Source organism: Homarus americanus, unplaced genomic scaffold, assembly GCF_018991925.1.
Source record: "Homarus americanus isolate GMGI-L3 unplaced genomic scaffold, GMGI_Hamer_2.0 scaffold39675, whole genome shotgun sequence".
NCBI lineage: Eukaryota > Metazoa > Arthropoda > Malacostraca > Decapoda > Nephropidae > Homarus > Homarus americanus.
The window spans coordinates 9,161,115-9,181,384 of record NW_024736071.1 but is presented as its reverse complement, the minus strand read 5'-3'; the positions used below and the strand labels follow the sequence as shown (position 1 = coordinate 9,181,384).

Here is a 20,270-nt window from a genome sequence, read left to right as displayed (position 1 = left end):
CCACACATTGTCATGTAATTAATGAGGAATTATTTTTTAATACAAATTAACTTTTTTCACTCAATATTTTACAAAGTAAATTAAAAGAAGGGGGCGCCGGTGGTAGAGCGGTACCGCTCTTGCCTCGCAAGGGGGCACTACTCAGTTGAGTGTCCTTACTTGGAGCTGGCGGACGCTCGCCCCACAAGGGGTCACAGCTCAAGATTGAAGAAGCCGCAAGTCCAGAAAACCGTGAGGGCAAACTTTTTCGGAGTGAGGGTTGTAAACTCTTGGAACAATCTACCAGAGAGTGTTGTGACGGCACCGAGTGTGAGCTCTTTCAAGAGAAGACTTGACCAACACTGGAGCGGGTTCAGGTACATTCAGGAGCCGGTGCATGCCCAGTATTTGCCAACAGTGCGTGACAGAGACGTGACCGATCGCCCGGGCGGCTAGCGAGCCGATCAGTGGCGAAGAGGATAAAAGTGAAAAGTGCGATGTCATGGGTTCGATTCCCGGGCTGGTGGAAAGTTGTTTGGACACACTTCCTAGCCCCCCTTGGTCCCTGTTCACCTCGCAGTAAAGTAGGTACCTGTTGTAAATCGAAAGTTGCGAATTCGTTTTCAGGGAAAGTTGTTGGAGCTTCCAATAACTTACTGACAAAAAACCTATGACTCTTCAGGCTTCTACGCCCTTGACAAAAACCCTATGACCCTTCAGGCTTCTACGCCCTTAACTCATGAGACATAAAGGCAAGCATGAACTTTAGTTTAGCATGCTTCCCAGATGGGCGCTGTAAGCGCTTCTACGCTTCACTTTGTACAGTATGTAGGGGGGTGCCCAATAAAAAAAATAAAATAAAATAAAAATTAAAGAAGCAGTGTGTCGTGTCCTCAAAACTCTTGGTGGGACGGAAGTGTATATGATATCTTTAATAAGCAGTTAGGTCATATGTCACAGTGAAACTAATTGTATTTTTATAAAATGCTATTTAAACCTTTAGGTCATTACAAGGAAAATTTATGGTTTCGGTATGTTTCGCTACACACTTAGTGTTGTTATATTCAAAGCATTTTAACAAGAATGGATCCAAGATATCTAGAAACAGAAAGATAAAACAATACCTGCAAAAAATACATTGCAAAGAAGAAAAATAAATAAAAAATAATTAAAAAGGCCATATGTCCATTCGGCCAAATGTCCGTTCGGCCAAATGTCCGTTCGGCCATTTGTCCGTTCGGTCTATTGTCCGTTCGGCCATTTGTTCGTTCGGTCTATTGTCCGTTCGGCCAAATGTCCGTCGGCTCGATGTCCGTTCGGTCAAATGTCCGTCGGTGAAACGTCCGTCGGCCAAATGTCCTTCGGCCATCTGTCCGGGAGCCATTACTTTTGGTCACGAACTGTACACGATCACCACAGCCAGTCACCCCACTTGGAGCCTGTAGTTGCCGGAGCTATGGTTGCCAGATAGTATTTTTCTTGCATACTAATCACTATGTTCCTATTTATCTACTTTTTCAGTAATATATTCCTGTGAATAATGAAACAATACAGATATACAAGGTTTTATGGTGTGTTGCAAACAAGCAAACTGGTGAATGACAACAGCAATTCAGTTATTAAGAGAAACTTTTTGACAACGTAAAAGTTAAAGAAGTGTCTCTGTAATAGAAAAGAAATAGATTATTATCTATTAGTTTTGCCTTCTATTACCATTACTATTACAAGCAAAAATTTTGATATATTACTTTTACTATTACTATTACTTTAATACGCCTGTAATAGCCTATTACTATCACTATTACTTATTACTATTACCCCATGTCTGGTTAGGATTAAGGTTTTGGTAAGTATAGAATAGAAGATAAATAATGCCTATACTTAATAGAGTGCCATCATTAATAATTTATGTACTATTTGTATTGTAGTTGTAAGTTTGTCCGAGGAGCTGTGTGTACTATGACCTGTACTTCAGCTACTCTATACCACTTGGTGATTATTTCTACCATGCTGAATTAAGTACTTCGTTTTGTGTTCAATATGGAAAACAGAAATGTGTCATTGTAATGTTGTGTGAGTCGTACACTAAATTCCTGCATCGTTCTGCCGGACTAAACAGTGCTGGCCGCGTCCGCCACTTTACCGCACAAATCTACTTACACAAAGTTCATATAAAATTTGACAAACACATAAATGTATCAAACAATTATATAACATCAGCCCATTGGCAACAGACGCGAAAAAGCTGTAATCAGACTCAGCCTATTATAGTTCGGCAAACGTTTTACTCATTTAATTTTCACTGGATAGCAATCCCTAATGACCGGGACGAGGCGACACTCAGGTATAAACATAAAATATATAATACCCTTATAATTCACTAATAAATTCCATATCGGTAAATTCATGCACGAGGCATCAACAACCACGAGAGTGTTATTGCATTTACCTTTCATATATTTCACAATAATTGTATATTAATAGCATAGAGATTAACCAGAGCGCCGGGTGTCGCTGCAGGGCGCGCGTAGTAAACTTTTATGAATGGATGATAGTGAGCATAGTAAACACGGGAGTACGGGACCACAACACACACCGGCGTGATCAGCTGACTCTCAGCTGCAGTATTACCTCGGGATGTTATGAAATGTTTTATTGTGATTATTTAACGAAGGTACAGTACAATTGGCGGTAGGGATAAATGATCGCTGTCAGTGAACTATACAATATGTTTATTTATAGATATGTTAAATAAACACGTGAATATTTTTTATCCTGAACATGACTCATGTTATACACAAATCAAAAATATTTATGAATAACAACTGACATTAACTTATTAAAGTACTAAATATTACAGTTAGAATTCAGACCTCACAGACAATCAATATCAATTTGTAAATTATCAACATATTGTAAGACATCAACAGTCAACAATGACATTTACTTGTCAACATGAACACTTTTCTAGTCAATTTCATCTATTATTTATAAATGGCTGGCACGAATCTTGGCATTCAGAAAGCTCATCTCAACATATGTGTGTGTGTGTGTGTGTGTGTGTGTGTGTGTGTGTAAGAGAACCAGGGTGTAAGTTAGAGAGTTTGATGAGCACGAATTTCGCTCCGAGGGACGGCCAAATTGCTGCTCATATTTTCTCTATCTCCGGCAGCTGCTGAGATAAACGCGCCTGTAATAAGACCGCGTCGAGAATTGCAAGTTTTTAGCGTTACAATTGAGTGCGAGTCGGGGAGTGTTGGAGGAGGTGGAGAGTGAGGAATGTTGTAGAGAATGAAGGTATCACTAGATGACTGGATAAGTGCAGTGTGTATAACAGTGGCTGATTGGATAAAGGTAGTATGTATAACAGTGGCTGATTGGATAAAGGTAGTATGTATAACAGTGGTTGATTGGATAAAGGTAGTATGTATAACAGTGGCTGATTGGATAAAGGTAGTATGTATAACAGTGGCTGATTGGATAAAGGTAGTATGTATAACAGTGGCTGATTGGATAAAGGTAGTATGTATAACAGTGGCTGATTGGATAAAGGTAGTATGTATAACAGTGGGTGATTGGATAAAGGTAGTATGTATAACAGTGGTTGATTGGATAAAGGTAGTATGTATAACAGTGGGTGATTGGATAAAGGTAGTATGTATAACAGTGGCTGATTGGATAAAGGTAGTATGTATAACAGTGGCTGATTGGATAAAGGTAGTATGTATAACAGTGGGTGATTGGATAAAGGTAGTATGTATAACAGTGGTTGATTGGATAAAGGTAGTATGCATAACAGTGGGTGATTGGATAAAGGTAGTATGTATAACAGTGGGTGATTGGATAAAGGTAGTATGTATAACAGTGGTTGATTGGATAAAGGTAGTATGTATAACAGTGGCTGATTGGATAAAGGTAGTATGTATAACAGTGGGTGATTGGATAAAGGTAGTATGTATAACAGTGGGTGATTGGATAAAGGTAGTATGCATAACAGTGGGTGATTGGATAAAGGTAATATGTATAACAGTGGGTAATTGGATAAGGGTAATATGTATAAAAGGAAATACTATATTACATTATTAATAGCCTAAGAAAGTATCCACCGACTGCCAATTATTTTATTCTTTAAATTCAACAATACTTCTAATAATTACATATTATGAAATCGTCATTAGAAGATCTGTTAGCGGTATTACTTAAACTAACCTAACCTAACCTTGAACAAAACTTAGGACATATGCCCATTACACAAAGTGTTTGTCATTTGTACTGTATATGTATGTACACGTACGACTTTTCAATTAAGTTATAGTGGTAAATAATCAGTGTACTATTATTATTAATTATTATTATTATTACTGTAATAATAATAATAATAATAATAATAATAATAATAATAATAATAATAATAATAATAATAATAATAATAATAATAATAATAATAACAATAATAATAATAATAATAATAATAATAAAATCAAGCATCGTATGAAATGCCTAGGCATTCTATACAATGCCTAGAAACTTTCAAGCAAAGTATGAAATAAGCTTCTTTTAATCCGATCTTTTATACTTTACTGTACCTCGGGTTCTATACAATACACAGGATTATATAAAATGTGTAAGTGGACTTAGGGAAAGCATTAAAAGGACAAATGTTAATATGCGTTGTTGTTTATTGGTTAAATCAACAATGTGTGAAACGAGACCTGTTTATACATGTTATTCCCGTAACCTAACCAAACCTAACCTAACCTAAGGTTAAGTTAGGTTCAGGTGGGTGAGTGAATGATGGGTGTGTGAGTGAATGATGGGAGTGTGAGTGAATGATGGGGGTGTGAGTGAATGATGGGTGTGTGAGTGAATGATGGGTGTGTGAGTGAATGATGGGTGTGTGAGTGAATGATGGGTGTGTGAGTGAATGATGGGTGTGTGAGTGAATGATGGGTGTGTAAGTGAATGATGGGTGTGTGAGTGAATGATGGGTGTGAGTGAATGATAGGTGTGTTAGTGAATGAATGATGGGTGTGTGAGTGAGTGAATGGTGGGTGTATGAGTGAATGATGGGTGCGTGAGTGAATGAATGATGGGAGTGTGAGTGAGTGAATGGCGAGTAAGTGAGTGAATGATGGGTGTGTGAGTGAGTGAATGATGGGTATGTGAGTGAATAATGGGTGTGAGTGAATGATGATTGTGTGAGTGAATGATGGGTGGGAGGGTAAATGATGGGTGTGTGAGTGAGTGAATGGCGAGTAAGTGAGTGAGTGAATGATGGGTGTGTGAGTGAATGATGAGTATGCGAGTGAATGATGGGTGTGTGAGTGAATGATGGGTGTGTGAATGAGTGAACGATGGGTGTGTGTGAGTGAGTGAATGATGGATGTGTGAGTGTGTGAGTGATGAGTGTGTGAGTGAATGATGGATGTGTGAGTGATGAGTAAGTGAGTGAATGGTGGATGTGTGAGTGAATGATGGGTGAGGAATTAAGTGAGTCTTTTATTGAGTGAATGAATGATTGGGTGAATAAGTTAAGTGTTTGAGTGCGTGAATAAATAAGTGAATGAATGACAAAGTGAATGAATGCCAAGAATATTTTGATACACCTTCTTTATTTGTTTACAGGGAGACAATGACCCGCCGTCCCTTAACTTGAACTTGTGCTTCTCTTAATGTTATATTATAAAAAAAAAATTCCCAGAATGGTTTTCAAAGACGCTGAAAACACTGATTAACAGAAAAGAATCCTTGAAAGTTATTCCAATAGACGGTAATCAAATTCGCATAATTGGTAACACTTTTTTAAAAACACTAATTTTCCCCAGGATTATAAATGAGTATCTTTTCATATAAAGTTTGAAATGTTCTGAATCAAATTCCAAAATTTCGCAAATTTTCCTATGTCTAATTTTCTCTAAAAAATACTGTATAAAAATAAATAGTTCCCATGTTTGACAAATAAATAAATGCTTACCGGTATATGTTTTTTTTTAACGGAGAGTAATCTCATTAGTATAAACAATCAAAACATTTCGTCAAATATTATTTTCTGATGCTCTTTGTTGAGACCTTGCAGGCTACCAGAACACGCGCCCCAGAAAACCCCTGAAAAGTGTCACTGGAGAGAGAGAGAGAGAGAGAGAGAGAGAGAGAGAGAGAGAGAGAGAGAGAGAGAGAGTCGTCTTAAAAGTTCATGTAAGTTCACCATGCATATTGATAGTGCAGGTATACAGTGTACATAGACAACAAGGTTATTATTATTATTATTATTATTATTATTATTATTATTATTATTATTATTATTATTATTATTAAATATTATTATTATTATTATTATAATTATTATTATTATTATTATTAAATATTATTATTATTATTATTATTATTATTATTATTATTATTATTATTATTATTATTATTAAACCTGCCTTTCTTAGGTACTCTCTCTTACATTATAACAGCTACGGGTGGATAAAATTCTGGAAGTGACTTGAAGGAAGAGCTTGATGGGAAGACTGTCTAATGGCATTACATACAGTATAACAACACCAAAATCCGAAATAAACAATAGTCATAATCAACAACTCAGTCTTGCTTAAACAATAGGGCATTTGATGGCATACATAAATTTTCTATTAATCACCTGTTCTCGACATCTTAAAAATAGCTTTGGGAAAAAATTGTTGGTAAATATGGTAGAGTTAAGTGATGAATCTCTGGTGTGGTCACGAGGCTAAAAGGTTATTTCATAATTATAATAAGCATTAATTACTTTCCCGGCTGTAAGGTTTCTCTGTCTAAACATTTCTTTGTCTATCTGTTTATATGATTTTCTCTCTGAATTTATATGTCTTTCTGCTTGTCTGTCTGGATGTCTTTTTGGTGTGTTTGTAGGTTTGTCTGTTCGAGGAAATGGCGGTGGAATGGCACATTTTATTTATTTCTTTGGTCAATATTAAAATGATTCCTAGTGTATATGATCAGTGAGAGAGAGAGAGGCACTGACCCACAGAACAACTCTTCTAAATTTAAAATACTACTTACTGTACCTACGTTGGACTAAATTTAACTTGTCCTTTGAACTATTGAACTACTATTGTCAATTCCGTCTATCTCTATCTCCATTATCTTCACTTTTCTCTCACTTTGTGTTGAGTGGATCAAGGGATACAGAGACCTTGACAAAGAGGACGGAAGAGGGTTTTATAGTAAAGGTTGGTTGGTGTAAAAAGTTTAGGATACGAGAGCAAAGGGGCTAAACCACACTCATACACCCATCACCTACCCTCCACTCCTGACGACTTAGGGAGGGGGGGGTGGGGTGGGGGGGGGTGGAAGGGGACGTAGCCAATTACGAATCATGTATAGAAATCAAGTCGTGTATTGTGTAAACTGTGGATAAGGAGGAAAAGGGAGGAGGGGGATGGAGGAGGAGGAGGGGCATGAAGAGGAGGGGAAAGGAAAAGGAGGAGGAGGAGGTCTTCGTTGTACACATGTCGTAAACGCAGACAGACAGATTAGGGTGGTTGAGTGGCTCGCCCGGCAGTCGTAGGTAGAAACTCCAGCTAAAGATAAAAATACTCAGAAATTATAGATAGCAAATTATCCCGGACTCTCTCTCTCTCTCTCTCTCTCTCTCTCATCAATTTAGCGGTGTCGTGAACAGTGGAATGTCGACTTCCATAATATGAACGCTAAACACTGCAACAACCGGAGTCTTTATTTTTTTTATTTCATCGTCTTCATTTTTCACGGAACGGAAAGCAATTAAGCGTAATTACAAATGGGTTATACCTGTATATCGTTAAAAGATGAAGGCAGTTTGATGCGTGTCGTGTGTCTCGTAGAGTATAACTGATGACAGCAGCTCTTCTCGTTGCTCAGGTTACGATCCCCAACTCTACATAAATTCCTTTGTCAAATTATCTCCTTAATAATTTAGATACAATGTATTAACGTATTGTCTTATCATATAGTTTTGATTTAATTTGATCAACCATGTTTATAATTATGTTTTAAGCAGAAAAGTTTATATCGTCAATATAATTATGTTCTATTATCATCAGTTAAGGACAACAAATGCAACACTAACGCACCAATATTATATGTTCCAGCAAGTAATTATCGTACACATGTGATCCCTTGTGCGACGCTCCTTGTATATTTAACCATTATTGGTAAGTTAGGTAAGCTCATCAAACGTTTTAATGATCTACTTGGCCAGATGGAAAAAAAAAGTACTTGAAATTATAGAAAGAAAAATGCTTGTCGTTCATATGGCTTCCTGAATATAATTACGTGGTAGAGGGAACATTTTTGTGGGCCCAGTGTGTGTGTGTGTGTGTGTGTGTGTGTGTGTGTGTGTGTGTGTGTGTGTGTGTGTGTATCTGAGTGTGTGAGTGTATGTATGTGTTTGTTTATATGTGTGTGTATTTGTGTGTATGTGTATTTGTGTGTGTGTGTGTGTGTGTGTGTGTGTGTGGGTGTGTGTGTGTGTGTGTGTGTGTGTGTGTGTGTGTGTGTGTGTGTGTGTGTGTGTGTGTGTGTGTGTGTGTGTGTCACATAGGGTGGTGTAATGCGTCTAGCGTGGCAGCATTATGTTAGTGTTAAGGTGCAGAAATTGCTTGCTTCCTTTTACTCTCAGCTACCGCCGCTCGCTAGCCATCGTGGTGAACAGGGTAAGCAACCGTGCGTAAGTCTTCCACTGCCAGTACACAGCTTCTTCACCATCATGTTTCCTGCTGTGCCTCCTCGTGGCAACACACGATGGGCCCAGGCTAGACCAGCAGGGGATCTCGGAGCAGCAGTGGGCCCCAGAGGGACGGCGCATACGCCTACTGGCAAGTGGACACGTCCTGGCGCCTACCAACCAATGCCCCGCTAATTTACGGATTATCCTTGGTCGGTATAAGGCTATGGAAGTAAACTCCGAATGAAAAATTTGTGGTGGAGCCCAGCATCAGGCAGACATGCTTACAGAGCTCCAATAAGACACCAACGGCGGTATAGGCGGAAGAGGTGACTAACATGGGAACCCAATGACTACACCGGTGGATGAAGGCAATGCAAGATGGACAGGCTACTAAGGCGAAACCCAACAAACTAGGCTATCGACAGTCTATTGCAACTCTTCCTCACCCCAGTCGTTGCAGCCTCCTGCACCACTGACTCAGGAAAAGGGAGCCATGATGTTTGGTTGCAGCCTGCGGTCCTGCATCACCACATAAATCAACTCACGCGCTACGTTCATCCAGCTCATCATACTTCTCATCATCATCAAAACCCCTATACCCTCAAAAGCCCTAAGGCGACAGATGAGTGGCGACGGGGACAGGCAGAGATGACTGCCGGGAGTCGCTAATCACACCTCTGCACATGGGCGGCACAGATAAGGTGGTCGTTTATGTACTGGGATCTAGGCAACAGTGCAATCCGGTCCAGAAGCCACTCTGTTCACCTCACATGGGGAGGGAGCTAAAAAAGGTGCCCAAGACATAGCCTGCCTAAAAAACTGTTCTGACCGAGTAACCGCACCAAGTCCGGTCATCCAAATGCGGTCGAAAACATAATCATAACCACAGATCAAAGTAAAATCAAATTATACAACCTCTTATGGTCACTACATGGAATGTCAGGACCTTTTTGGATACTGGCACAAATGAGCATCACGAAAGAAGAACCGCCTTTGTGGCAAAAGAGCTGGCTAGGTATAACATCGACATAGCAACCATTAATGAGTCCTGGCTCCCAGACGAGGGTAGACTCACATAAGGCGGGTTTGGCTATACCTTCTTCTGGAAGGGTGAGCCTACAGTGGAGATGAACTGCATTTTCCGAGTTGGCTTTGCCATTCGCCAATCCATCCTACAGAGGCTAACTGAAATGCGTGTTGGGATCAACGAGAGCCTCATGACGCTCTGTGTCCCACCGAATTACTCACGTCATGATCCAAACATTGGCATCACATTGACTACATCAGTGTCAGAGAAAGAGATCGCCAAGATGCCCTCATCACCCGTGCCTTACGTGGCTCAGACCACTGTGACACAGATCATTGGCTCGTCAGAGCCAAACTCTTCCTTCACGTCGCCCCAAAATGGCGAAAGCAACATCTTTCTAGAAGAGACTTTAATGCCAAGTAACTGGAGAATCCAGCGATAGCACTTGCTTTCAGAGAGAAGCTCAACGATGGGCTGATAAACAACCCGACAACAAACAACCAAAATCCCATTGCCGAATGGGGTCCCATCAAAGCTGTCATCACAAAGACCTACAACGAGACTCTCGGCCAGATCAAAAGAGAACACCGGGATTGGTTTGACAAAAATGACCCAGATATTAAAGTAATTGTCAATAGTAAACGTGCTTCTCAAACTGACTGGCAGCACAACCGTCATTCTCGGACCAAAGCTGATACTTTCCACGAAAAGAAAGCGGCGGCTCAGCGCGAACTTCGCAAACTAATGGACGAATGATGGAAAAATATAGCGTGTGAAATTAAAAAAATTGCAGATCAACACAAGATGTGTAAATTTTTCAATTTCACTAAAACTATATATGGCCCAGCTACTCATGGCTTGGCCCCCTTCCGCTCATCCGACGGTAACTCCTTAATTAAAGATGAAGAAAGCATCCATCAGAGCTGAAAAGACCACTACCATTCCCTGCTCAACTGGAACACCGATGTGGATGTCCTGACCACCCAGCAGCTCCCTCAGCAGCCAGAGCTGACCCACTTCAAGTATCCTCCATCACTGAATGAAGTAGCTCCTGCCATCAAGCAGATGGAAAATAATAAAGCCACAGGGCCTAATGGAATCCCAGCCAAGGTGTATAAAGCAGGAGGACCTCTGCTTACCACCCACCTCCACTCTCTCCTGGAGAATATATAGGAGAAGGAGAAAATCCCCAAGATCTAAAAGACACCGCCATCGCCTGAGTCCTCCTAAACAGACTTCTTGTTGAGGCGGAAAACCTCCTCCCAGAATCTCAATGTGGCTTTAGACCATCACGTGGCACCACTGACATGATCTTTGCTGCCTCCAGATACAGGGAAATACAGAGAACAGCGACGTGACTTGTTTATGACCTTCATTGACCTTACTAAGGCCTTCGACTCGGTCAACAGGGAAACCCTCTGGCGGACCCTCAGTCGTTTTGGCTGCCCACCAAAATCCATTGCCATTGTGAGGCAGCTCCACGATGGCATGAGCGGCAGTGTCCTACACAAAGGTACCCGGTCCGAGTTCTTCCCCATCCAAACGGGGGTAAAACAAGGGTGTGTACTGGCACAACTCTCTTTTCCATTTTCTTGGCTGCCTTCCTTAATCGTGCAAGTGCCAATTTAGCTGGCGGGATGGACATCCAGTACTGGATGAAAGGACTTTTCAATATAAGAGGACTACAGGCAGGAACAAAGGTGTCGGCCATTTCCATCACTGAACTTCAGTATGCAGACGACCTCACCCTCGTCGCTCACACTGAACGTGACCTAGAGGGGAACCTTAACACCTACGCCTTGAGGTGAATGCACATAAGACTCGGATTCTCCTTCAGCATGCCCCTGGTTCAACTACACCTCCACCGTCCATCCAGCTCAACTGTACTATTCTCTCTAATGTTACCCATTTCCATACCTGTGTCATCAGTTGTAGGGAGCTTCACGTGTATCGAGCAGTGGTCCTCCCCACCCGGCTGTATGGCAGCGAGCCATGGGTCACATACAGGAGGCACCTCAAGTCACTTGAAAACTTTCACCAACGTAGCCTATGCTCCATTCTTCGAGTTCGCTGGGAAGACAAGAGAACAAATGCCAGTATTCTCGCTGACACCAACTGTAGGAGCATCGAGACTACCATTAACCATAAACAACTACGTTGGACTGGCCATGTTAACCGCATGGACGACAGTAGATTGCCAAAGCAGCTACGATATAGTCACCTAACGAATGGTAAACGTAATGCTGGCGGAAACGGAAAAGGTATAAGGATAGTGTTAAGACAAACTTCAAAATGTACCAAATCGACCCCCTCACTTGGGAGATGATCACTCCACACCGTAATGCTTAGAGGAGCACCACACGAAAAGGTGTCAATACTTTCGAGTTAGCCTGACTGTATACCGAGGCAGACAATCGCCAGCGCTGGAAAGACGCTGCTGCTGCTGCCCCTTCCGCACAAGATGTAGTTTCCCACACGTGCAACATCTGTGGAAAGCTCTGTCGATTCCGTATCGGCCTCTCGAGTGTGTGTGTGTGTGTAATAATAATAATAATAATAATAATAATAATAATAATAATAATAATAATAATAATAATAATAATAATAATAATAATAATAATTAACAGTTTATTGAAAAATTTGGCTGAAAATACAGTTACATAATTGGGGAATGGTCACTTGATTGACAAATAATAATTATACTCGTAACATAAGTGATACAAATATGATATACAGTATAATAACAAGGAGGGGGGAATCATTCAACTAGGAATTTCAACATAGTAACGGTGAAAAAGTAAGATTGGCTGGGAGTGAAAACACTGATTAACTACGAGTTTTTGATAATTTTTACAGTGGTTGGGATTGGGCTGTTCTTACAGCGATCAGTAGCTCGTATGGGTTGAATGCGGTTGTGGTGTTTAGGATGGCGCGTAAGCTTCTTCTCAGATTTGCAGTTGAGGTCATGGTTATGATCAGAGAAAGCCGAGATGGTCAGTGTGTTGAGCGCTTCTTGATATGTGGAGAGGAGGGGGAGACAATAATCTTGCACGCCCTCTTCTGCACGTTTTCTAGGTGTTTCCATTATGTGGCATTTCGGGAGGAAGATCGGGCAGAGGAAGCAATAGGTTAGCTTGGGAAGGATGAACGCTGAGTCAGCACTGAAGAGCACGGGAACTCCGAGAGACGTGAGACGACGGTGGAGGTGGAGACGAGAACTGGAGGTTTTGACAATTGCATTTACGTGTGTTTACCAGTTTAGTTTGTTATCTACAGTATAGTGACGCCGAGGAGCTTAGTGGAATCCACAACCTGGAGTGTGTTGGGACCCAAAGTAATGGAGGGAGGTGGGACAAGGTCATAGGAGAGACTGATGTGCATAACCATGGTCTTGGTATGGCTGATGGTGACGTGGTTGTTGCTGGCCCGAATTTGGAGATTGTTCAATATATTCTGGAGGGCGCTGTAGTCGGGGCCGAGCTGTTGACATTGATCCCATTGGTGGAGTCGTCAACATATTTTCAACGAGTGGAGTTTCTCTCAGGGCATCACTGATAAGCATGAGGAAGCAGAGCGGTCCCAACTTGGTGCCTTGAGGGACGCCACTGGAGAGTGACTGAAAGATGGAGACAGCCCCTCGGAAGTGTACGGCTCGGCTTCAGTCACTTAGGAAGTCTGTAAGACTTCTCCGAAACCCGAGGTCGACAGATTTGTTGATTAAATTGCCGTCGACTAGGTCAAATGCTTTGGTGAAGTCAACGAAGGCGACAGCCACAGGCGTCTTTCGTTTTTCCAGATGGTGGTAATGTAGTTGAAAAAGCTGACAAGACAGTGGGTGGTGGAGGAAGTTTTCATATTGCTAAATTACTGTGGATCTATGGCGCCTGCTGTGTATCACTGAAAGTTCGCTACTGTTGTGCATCACTTGAAGTTCGTTACTGCTGTGCATCACTGAAAGAACGTTATTGTTGTGCATCACCGAAAATTCGTTACTGCTGTGCATCACCGAAAGTTCGTTACTGTTGTGCATCACTTGAAGTTCGTTACTGCTGTGCATCACCGAATGTTCGTTATTGTTGTGCATCACCGAAAGCTCGTTACTGCTGTGCATCACCGAAAGTTCGTTACTGCTGTGCATCATCGAATGTTCGTTACTGTTGTGCATCACTTGAAGTTCGTTACTGCTGTGCATCACCGAAAGTTCGTTACTGCTGTGCATCACCGAATGTTCGTTACTGTTGTGCATCACTTGAAGTTCGTTACTGCTGTGCATCACCAAAAGTTCGTTACTGCTGTGCATCACCGAATGTTCGTTACTGTTGTGCATCACTTGAAGTTCGTTACTGCTGTGCATCACCGAATGTTTGTTACTGTTGTGCATCACCGAATGTTCGTTACTGTTGTGCATCACTTGAAGTTCGTTACTGCTGTGCATCACCAAAAGTTCGTTACTGCTGTGCATCACCGAAAGTCCGTTACTGCTGTGCATCACCGAAAGTTCGTTACTGCTGTGCATCACCGAAAGTTCGTTACTGCTGTGCATCACCGAAAGTTCGTTACTGCTGTGCATTACCAAAAGTTCGTTACTGCTGTGCATCACTTGAAGTTCGTTACTGCTGTGCATCACTGAAAGTTCGTTACTGCTGCTGTTCGTTACTGCTGTGCATCAAGTTCGTTACTGAAAGTTCGTTACTGCTGTGCATCACCGAATGTGTGCATCACTTGAAGTTGCATCACTTCGTTACTGCTGTGCATCATCACTTGAAGTTCGTTACTGCTGTGCATCACTGAAAGTTCGTTACTGCTGTGCATCACTTGAAGTTCGTTACTGCTGTGCATCACTTGAAGTTCGTTACTGCTGTGCATCACTGAAAGTTCTTTACTGCTGTGCATCACTGAAAGTTCGTTACTGCTGTGCATCACTTGAAGTTCGTTACTGCTGTGCATCACTGAAAGTTCGTTACTGCTGTGCATCACTGAAAGTTCGTTACTGCTGTGCATCACCGAAAGTTCGTTAAGTTCGTTACTGCTGTGCATCACTTGAAAGTTCGTTACTGCTGTGTTTGAAGTTGTTACTGCTGTGCATCACTGAAAGTTCGTTACTGCTGTGCATCACTTGAAGTTCGTTACTGCTGTGCATCACTGAAAGTTCGTTACTGCTGTGCATCACTGAAAGTTCGTTACTGCTGTGCATCACTGAAAGTTCGTTACTGCTGTGCATCACTTGAAGTTCGTTACTGCTGTGCATCACTTGAAGTTTGTTACTGCTGTGCATCACTGAAAGTTCGTTACTGCTGTGCATCACTTGAAGTTCGTTATTGCTGTGCATCACTTGAAGTTCGTTATTGCTGTGCATTATGAACACTTCACTTTGAATGATTTGTTTCATATACAATGTACTATACACAAGAAATTATAGTGTACAGTATTTAACTGCTCTACAAAATCTTACTGGTTCTATCATGTATATATTAATTTTGACTAAAAAACAGAAAGGATAATTTCGCATGTTCTGTATAGTAATTATCAATATGTGGAGTTTAAAATGTTATGGATAAAATTTATAAATACAAACTGGCTACTCATTTAATGAGTCACCAGTTTGTATTTATTGCAACAAAAATTGCCTTTTAATGCTAATCATTAACAGGTGGACATATTGGGGACGGGACAGGTAACATAATTACGCTTAGTACGGGACTCATGATTTTGCTCAGTGTAGGGCACAACTTGTGGAGGAAGGTAACGTCAATACGCTCAATATAGGGTATACGTATTATGTGGGAGGTAACATTATTTATCTCAGCATATGGCAAATTATGCTCAGGATAAGTTACATTATTTTTCACTTAGGGTAGACTACATTATGCTCTTGGTAGGTAACAGTCACACTCAGCAGAGGACACAACATGCTCCGGCAGCTAATATCATTACGCTCAGTATAGGGCACATTATTCTCGGGGCAGGTAACATCATTACGCTCAATACAGGGTGACGCAATACTTGCCACTGATGGCTTAATTAAATTATTACATGTCCTGTGTTCACCAGCGGCCGCAATGTTTTGTAATGCCGTGTAGTTTAATGTGAATGAATGTGTGTATATATATATATATATATATATATATATATATATATATATATATATATATATATATATATATATATATATATATATATATATATATATATATATATATATATATATATATATATATATATTGTATATATATATATATATATATATATATATATATATATATATATATGTCTATGAAGAAATATAAAAAAAGGATAATATAAATACATTAATAATTTAAAAATGAATGAAGAAATAAGAATATACAGTATAAGAATACAATACTTGAGATCGAATACGACCATTCTCTCGGCCCCTGCATCTTTCTGTCATATTTCAACTCCAGAACTGTGGAAATGAATAAGGGACACACACACACACACACTGCAAGTGGAATAAATATTAGTAAATTCATTATTGTGAGAATAAAAAAAAAGAAAAAAGAATACGACGTGTTGTTGATGGTGTCAGGATCAAGTGTTCGTTTTAACAACATTAATGCAAAGTTTTGAAACAAGCTAAGATTATTGTTTATGTTATTAATTTTATGAAAGTGGAAGATATTGTAGAGTCGTGATGTTAAGACCTACTGAAACAATATTAATATGAACGAGATTTTATTGACTGCTGTTCATAGTCTATACATTTATGGAGACTGAAACACATGTTAGAGTGGGTCGGGAGAGAGGAACTGCCTTAGTGGATGGAGGACTACGTCAAGGATGTGTAATGTCGCTCTGACTGTTTATTATTCTTTATGGATGGTGTAGTAAGGGGGGGGGGTGTGAGTGTACGACAGATGGATAAAGGATAATGTTAGTGTTTAAAAAGAAAGTAATAGAGGTATTGACTGTGATGATACCGCCTTGATAAATGATGGATCGTGTGTACTATGACAAAAGATAGTGTAAAACATATTCAGGAATATATGTGGAGAAAGAGAACTGTCTTAAATAAAACAAATTTGAAGACATACAGAAGAATTATTGAACCGACATTGTTTTGAGGGAGTGAAAAATAGATTCTGGATGCAAGAAGGAAATTGGAAAAGTTAGAAACAGCGGTCTTGACGGAAATATGTCAAATCAATAGGATATAGTACTAAGAAGGATAAATTAGACGGTGAGGAGGAAACAGAACAAGTAACGTTTGTTGTTACCGATATTGCGAGAGATTAGGAAATGAAAGTTTGAAAAAACCCATTAACATATAATTCGGAGGAAATGGTATGTGGGAGAAGGGAAGACTTGGAAGGGTCGGTAAGGATGAAGTGAATGTGTAGTAGAGGTGAAAGGGAAGCAACAATTTGCATGAATAATAACAACATGACGTCCAGTGCCTAATGGGAAGTTATTTAAAGTGAAACATAATGATAAGAGGCTTGTGACCTCCTATGTTCTGTGTTTTATCTATTGCTTTATACTGTCAGTTGGTTCAAGAGGGTCCTAGTGTCTGGACTGAAATATACCAGCACCAAGATTTCGCCTTTTATTTTTCCAATCCGGGGTTTTACTTCTCTTACCAGTGTGACCATATTGATAATAATGGTTGCCCCCCATGTACGAGGATGGCCCGCCCAAGGGTCACCTAGGCGTGAATTTGTATAAGATGTAGAAGCTGTCGCCAACACAGTAACCACACCCTAAGTTAACGAGTTACATGATCCAGTGTTAAGGAATAATCTGAGAAGAACGGACAACTAGCCAACTGCATTTTGCTAACCGTTATCTCCGAACACGATCTGGAAATCGATTAACATCCGGATCTCCAATAACTCCTTTATGCATTATACATAGACAGCTTTTCAGTGATTTATGACCAAGTTCAAAGTCTTGAAACAATTGAACATCGTTCGAAACAGAGATAAAATACAATATCAATATAATAATAGATGAGACAAAAGTAAAAATAGTTGGACAAATGATACTGCTAACGACAATTACACTTAACATATGCGTCAACAGGGTAGATATATAAAACAATAGCAAAATAGTACGACAATTATCGAAAATTAAATTTCATAGTAAAACACGAATCTGGATTTTTAAACTCTATACCCTCGAACCATAGACAGTGCCTACAGTTGCCATATACAGTACCACAACATGGTTGTTATCGCAAAGTACATAGGAACTGTACTACTTTCTGTTCCCAACACCGGCACATTATACTGTAGTACAGAATACCTACGTACACTGTAACAACCGTGATAATGATGGGCTGGCATCGTTACTACCGTGGAAGTTTACGTTGGATGGCTCAGGTCCAGCTACAGAACAGTGTATGTGTACCCTCCCTCGTGGAACTATGCCTCGTCGCAACAACCTTACATCGGAGGAGGATAAGAGAAGGATTATTACGAAATACGAGGCGAACGAGGATTTTCTCATCACCGCTGCTGACCTTGGCATTAAGAGAACAACCGCTTATGGCATCGTAAGAAATTATCAGAGAAAGGGACATGTACACGACACCCGTGACCGTGCAGGGAGACACCACAAGATTGATGCCGAATCCCTGGACTTCTTGGTAATGATGAATGAGGAAGTCCCGACAATCATCTTAAAGGAACTAAACCAGGCACTGCGAGATACCTTCCCCACAAAGCCGCAGGTATGTGATGCTACAGTGGCAAGAGCATTAGATGGTGCTTTGATAAGTGTAAAGAAATGTGTAAATGTCCCACAAAGACCGGAATTCGCGTGAAGTGAAAGATGCTCGAGTGCAGTATGCTCATTACATGTATGAGAGAGGGCTCCAACAACACCGTATCTTTGTTGACGAAACTGGATACAATTTGTACACAAAACTTACGTATGGTCGTGCAGCATGGGGTGAGCGCGTCAGACGAACCGCATAGGGGGACAGCGTGGTGGAAATATAACGCTGATGGCCGCTATCTCCGACGTCGGTGGATTAATTTATCATAAAATTCACGTCAAAAGTGTTACCAAGGAGGTTTTTACACACACTTCCTAGCATCTCTAGATGTTATTCTGGGTGATGAAGACGCCGTTGTCATCATGGATAATGCTCCGTGCCATCGTGATGCTGCACAGTCCACGACCAACCATGAAGTGAGGTACCTCCCATCACATTCACCATTTCTAAACCCCATAGAGAACTGTTTCAGCGTCCTCAAAGCTACCCTGAAGCATCACATCAACGCCATAGCGGGGTATGTACCAGTGCTGCAGCCAGGAGAGCGGGTCAGACTCTCAGGGCTTACCGTGAAGACAGACTACGAGCGGCGATGGAGGAGTCTTTAATTGTCATAACACCACACCTAACTCAAGCAAATTACATGCACAGTAGTTCATTCTTGATGAAATGCCTTCACATGGAGGAAGTATGGGAGTAATGTACTTTACTACAAGGAAACAGGCTAATACTATGCATTTAATAACTTGCAAATATGTTACCCAAATGATACACAGATATACGTCAGAACTTTGTATGTATGTTACCTATATTTTCTTCGGTTTACTTTATATTAAACACTAGGTACAGGTGTTTACCACGTCGGAAGTGTATATACCTTATTTGGGTAGTAGTAGTAAGTACAGGTACATGGCACACGAACAGGTACACCTGTATGGGAATGATTATGGTACATATGTAGTGTTTACAGTAGAGGTTACCCGTGAATTAACGTACATATTTCATGTACTACCTGTATTTTCATACATCAGCTACTGATACGGTATAGTTCTGTACCCTACAGTAAAGCATATTAACATTTGCACATAGCATTTCTATTCATAACTCCTGTAACCACAATGGCATCATTATATATATATGGGGTGTAATTAGTTAAATATATTAGGCATTTGTTGATACATTGTGTTTCATTGTCGTCGATGTTGTTTTATGTCTATGTATTTTGTGGATTCGTTGTTGTTTATTCTGCATAGATGTCCAAGTATTTTGTGCGAATGACAAAACAAATGGTTTCGGTGTTAAAGTTGTAACATGACCCTGTGATATTAATGATGACCACTGGTTTTCTATTCCGCATCTCTGTCTATCAAAAATGCAAAAAAGAGTACTACTGGGTAGACAGAGGCGCAATAGGTTCCAAAATTTCTTCGATGTATACAGGATGAGAATCATATGGTCGAGGTTCAATTCCGTAATAGGGGTTTGGATACCTTACACTGTTAAAAATGTAAGGTATCCTCATGCCTAACAATACTCTTTTCTCTGATCTATAAACGTATCCAGGTAACACTGATGACTAAGTTTACCCATGGTGTAATACATACACCATGGAGTATACACTCATTTTTTATATCCTTGTATCTTAAACTGGGACTGGTAAGGATAATGTAAAATTACAATTCACTCTTTAGAATACGATTGCATGGTTACACTTAACACAAAATCAAACAAGAAACTGCTTATACATTTCCCAAAATCACGTTATACAATGAAAAAGTAACATTCTTACGAAATGTAAGGTTTGGCATGGAAGCCAACTCAGTGCTCTATGC

General features: G+C 40.3%; 1 protein-coding gene across 1 annotated transcript; it reads right to left on the bottom strand.

The window, feature by feature from the left end:
- Positions 1 to 13,557: 13,557 nt before the first annotated feature.
- LOC121871698 (GATA zinc finger domain-containing protein 14-like) lies at positions 13,558 to 14,322 on the bottom strand. The gene has a single exon (XM_042374110.1). The coding sequence runs from the start codon at positions 14,320 to 14,322 to the stop codon at positions 13,558 to 13,560; it is 765 nt and encodes a 254-aa protein (XP_042230044.1).
- Positions 14,323 to 20,270: the final 5,948 nt, after the last annotated feature.

Bases quoted from the DNA above. Each gene is read 5' to 3' on its own strand.
- LOC121871698 (XM_042374110.1), bottom strand. From the start codon at position 14,322: ATGCACAGCAGTAACGAACTTCAAGTGATGCACAGCAGTAACGAACTT.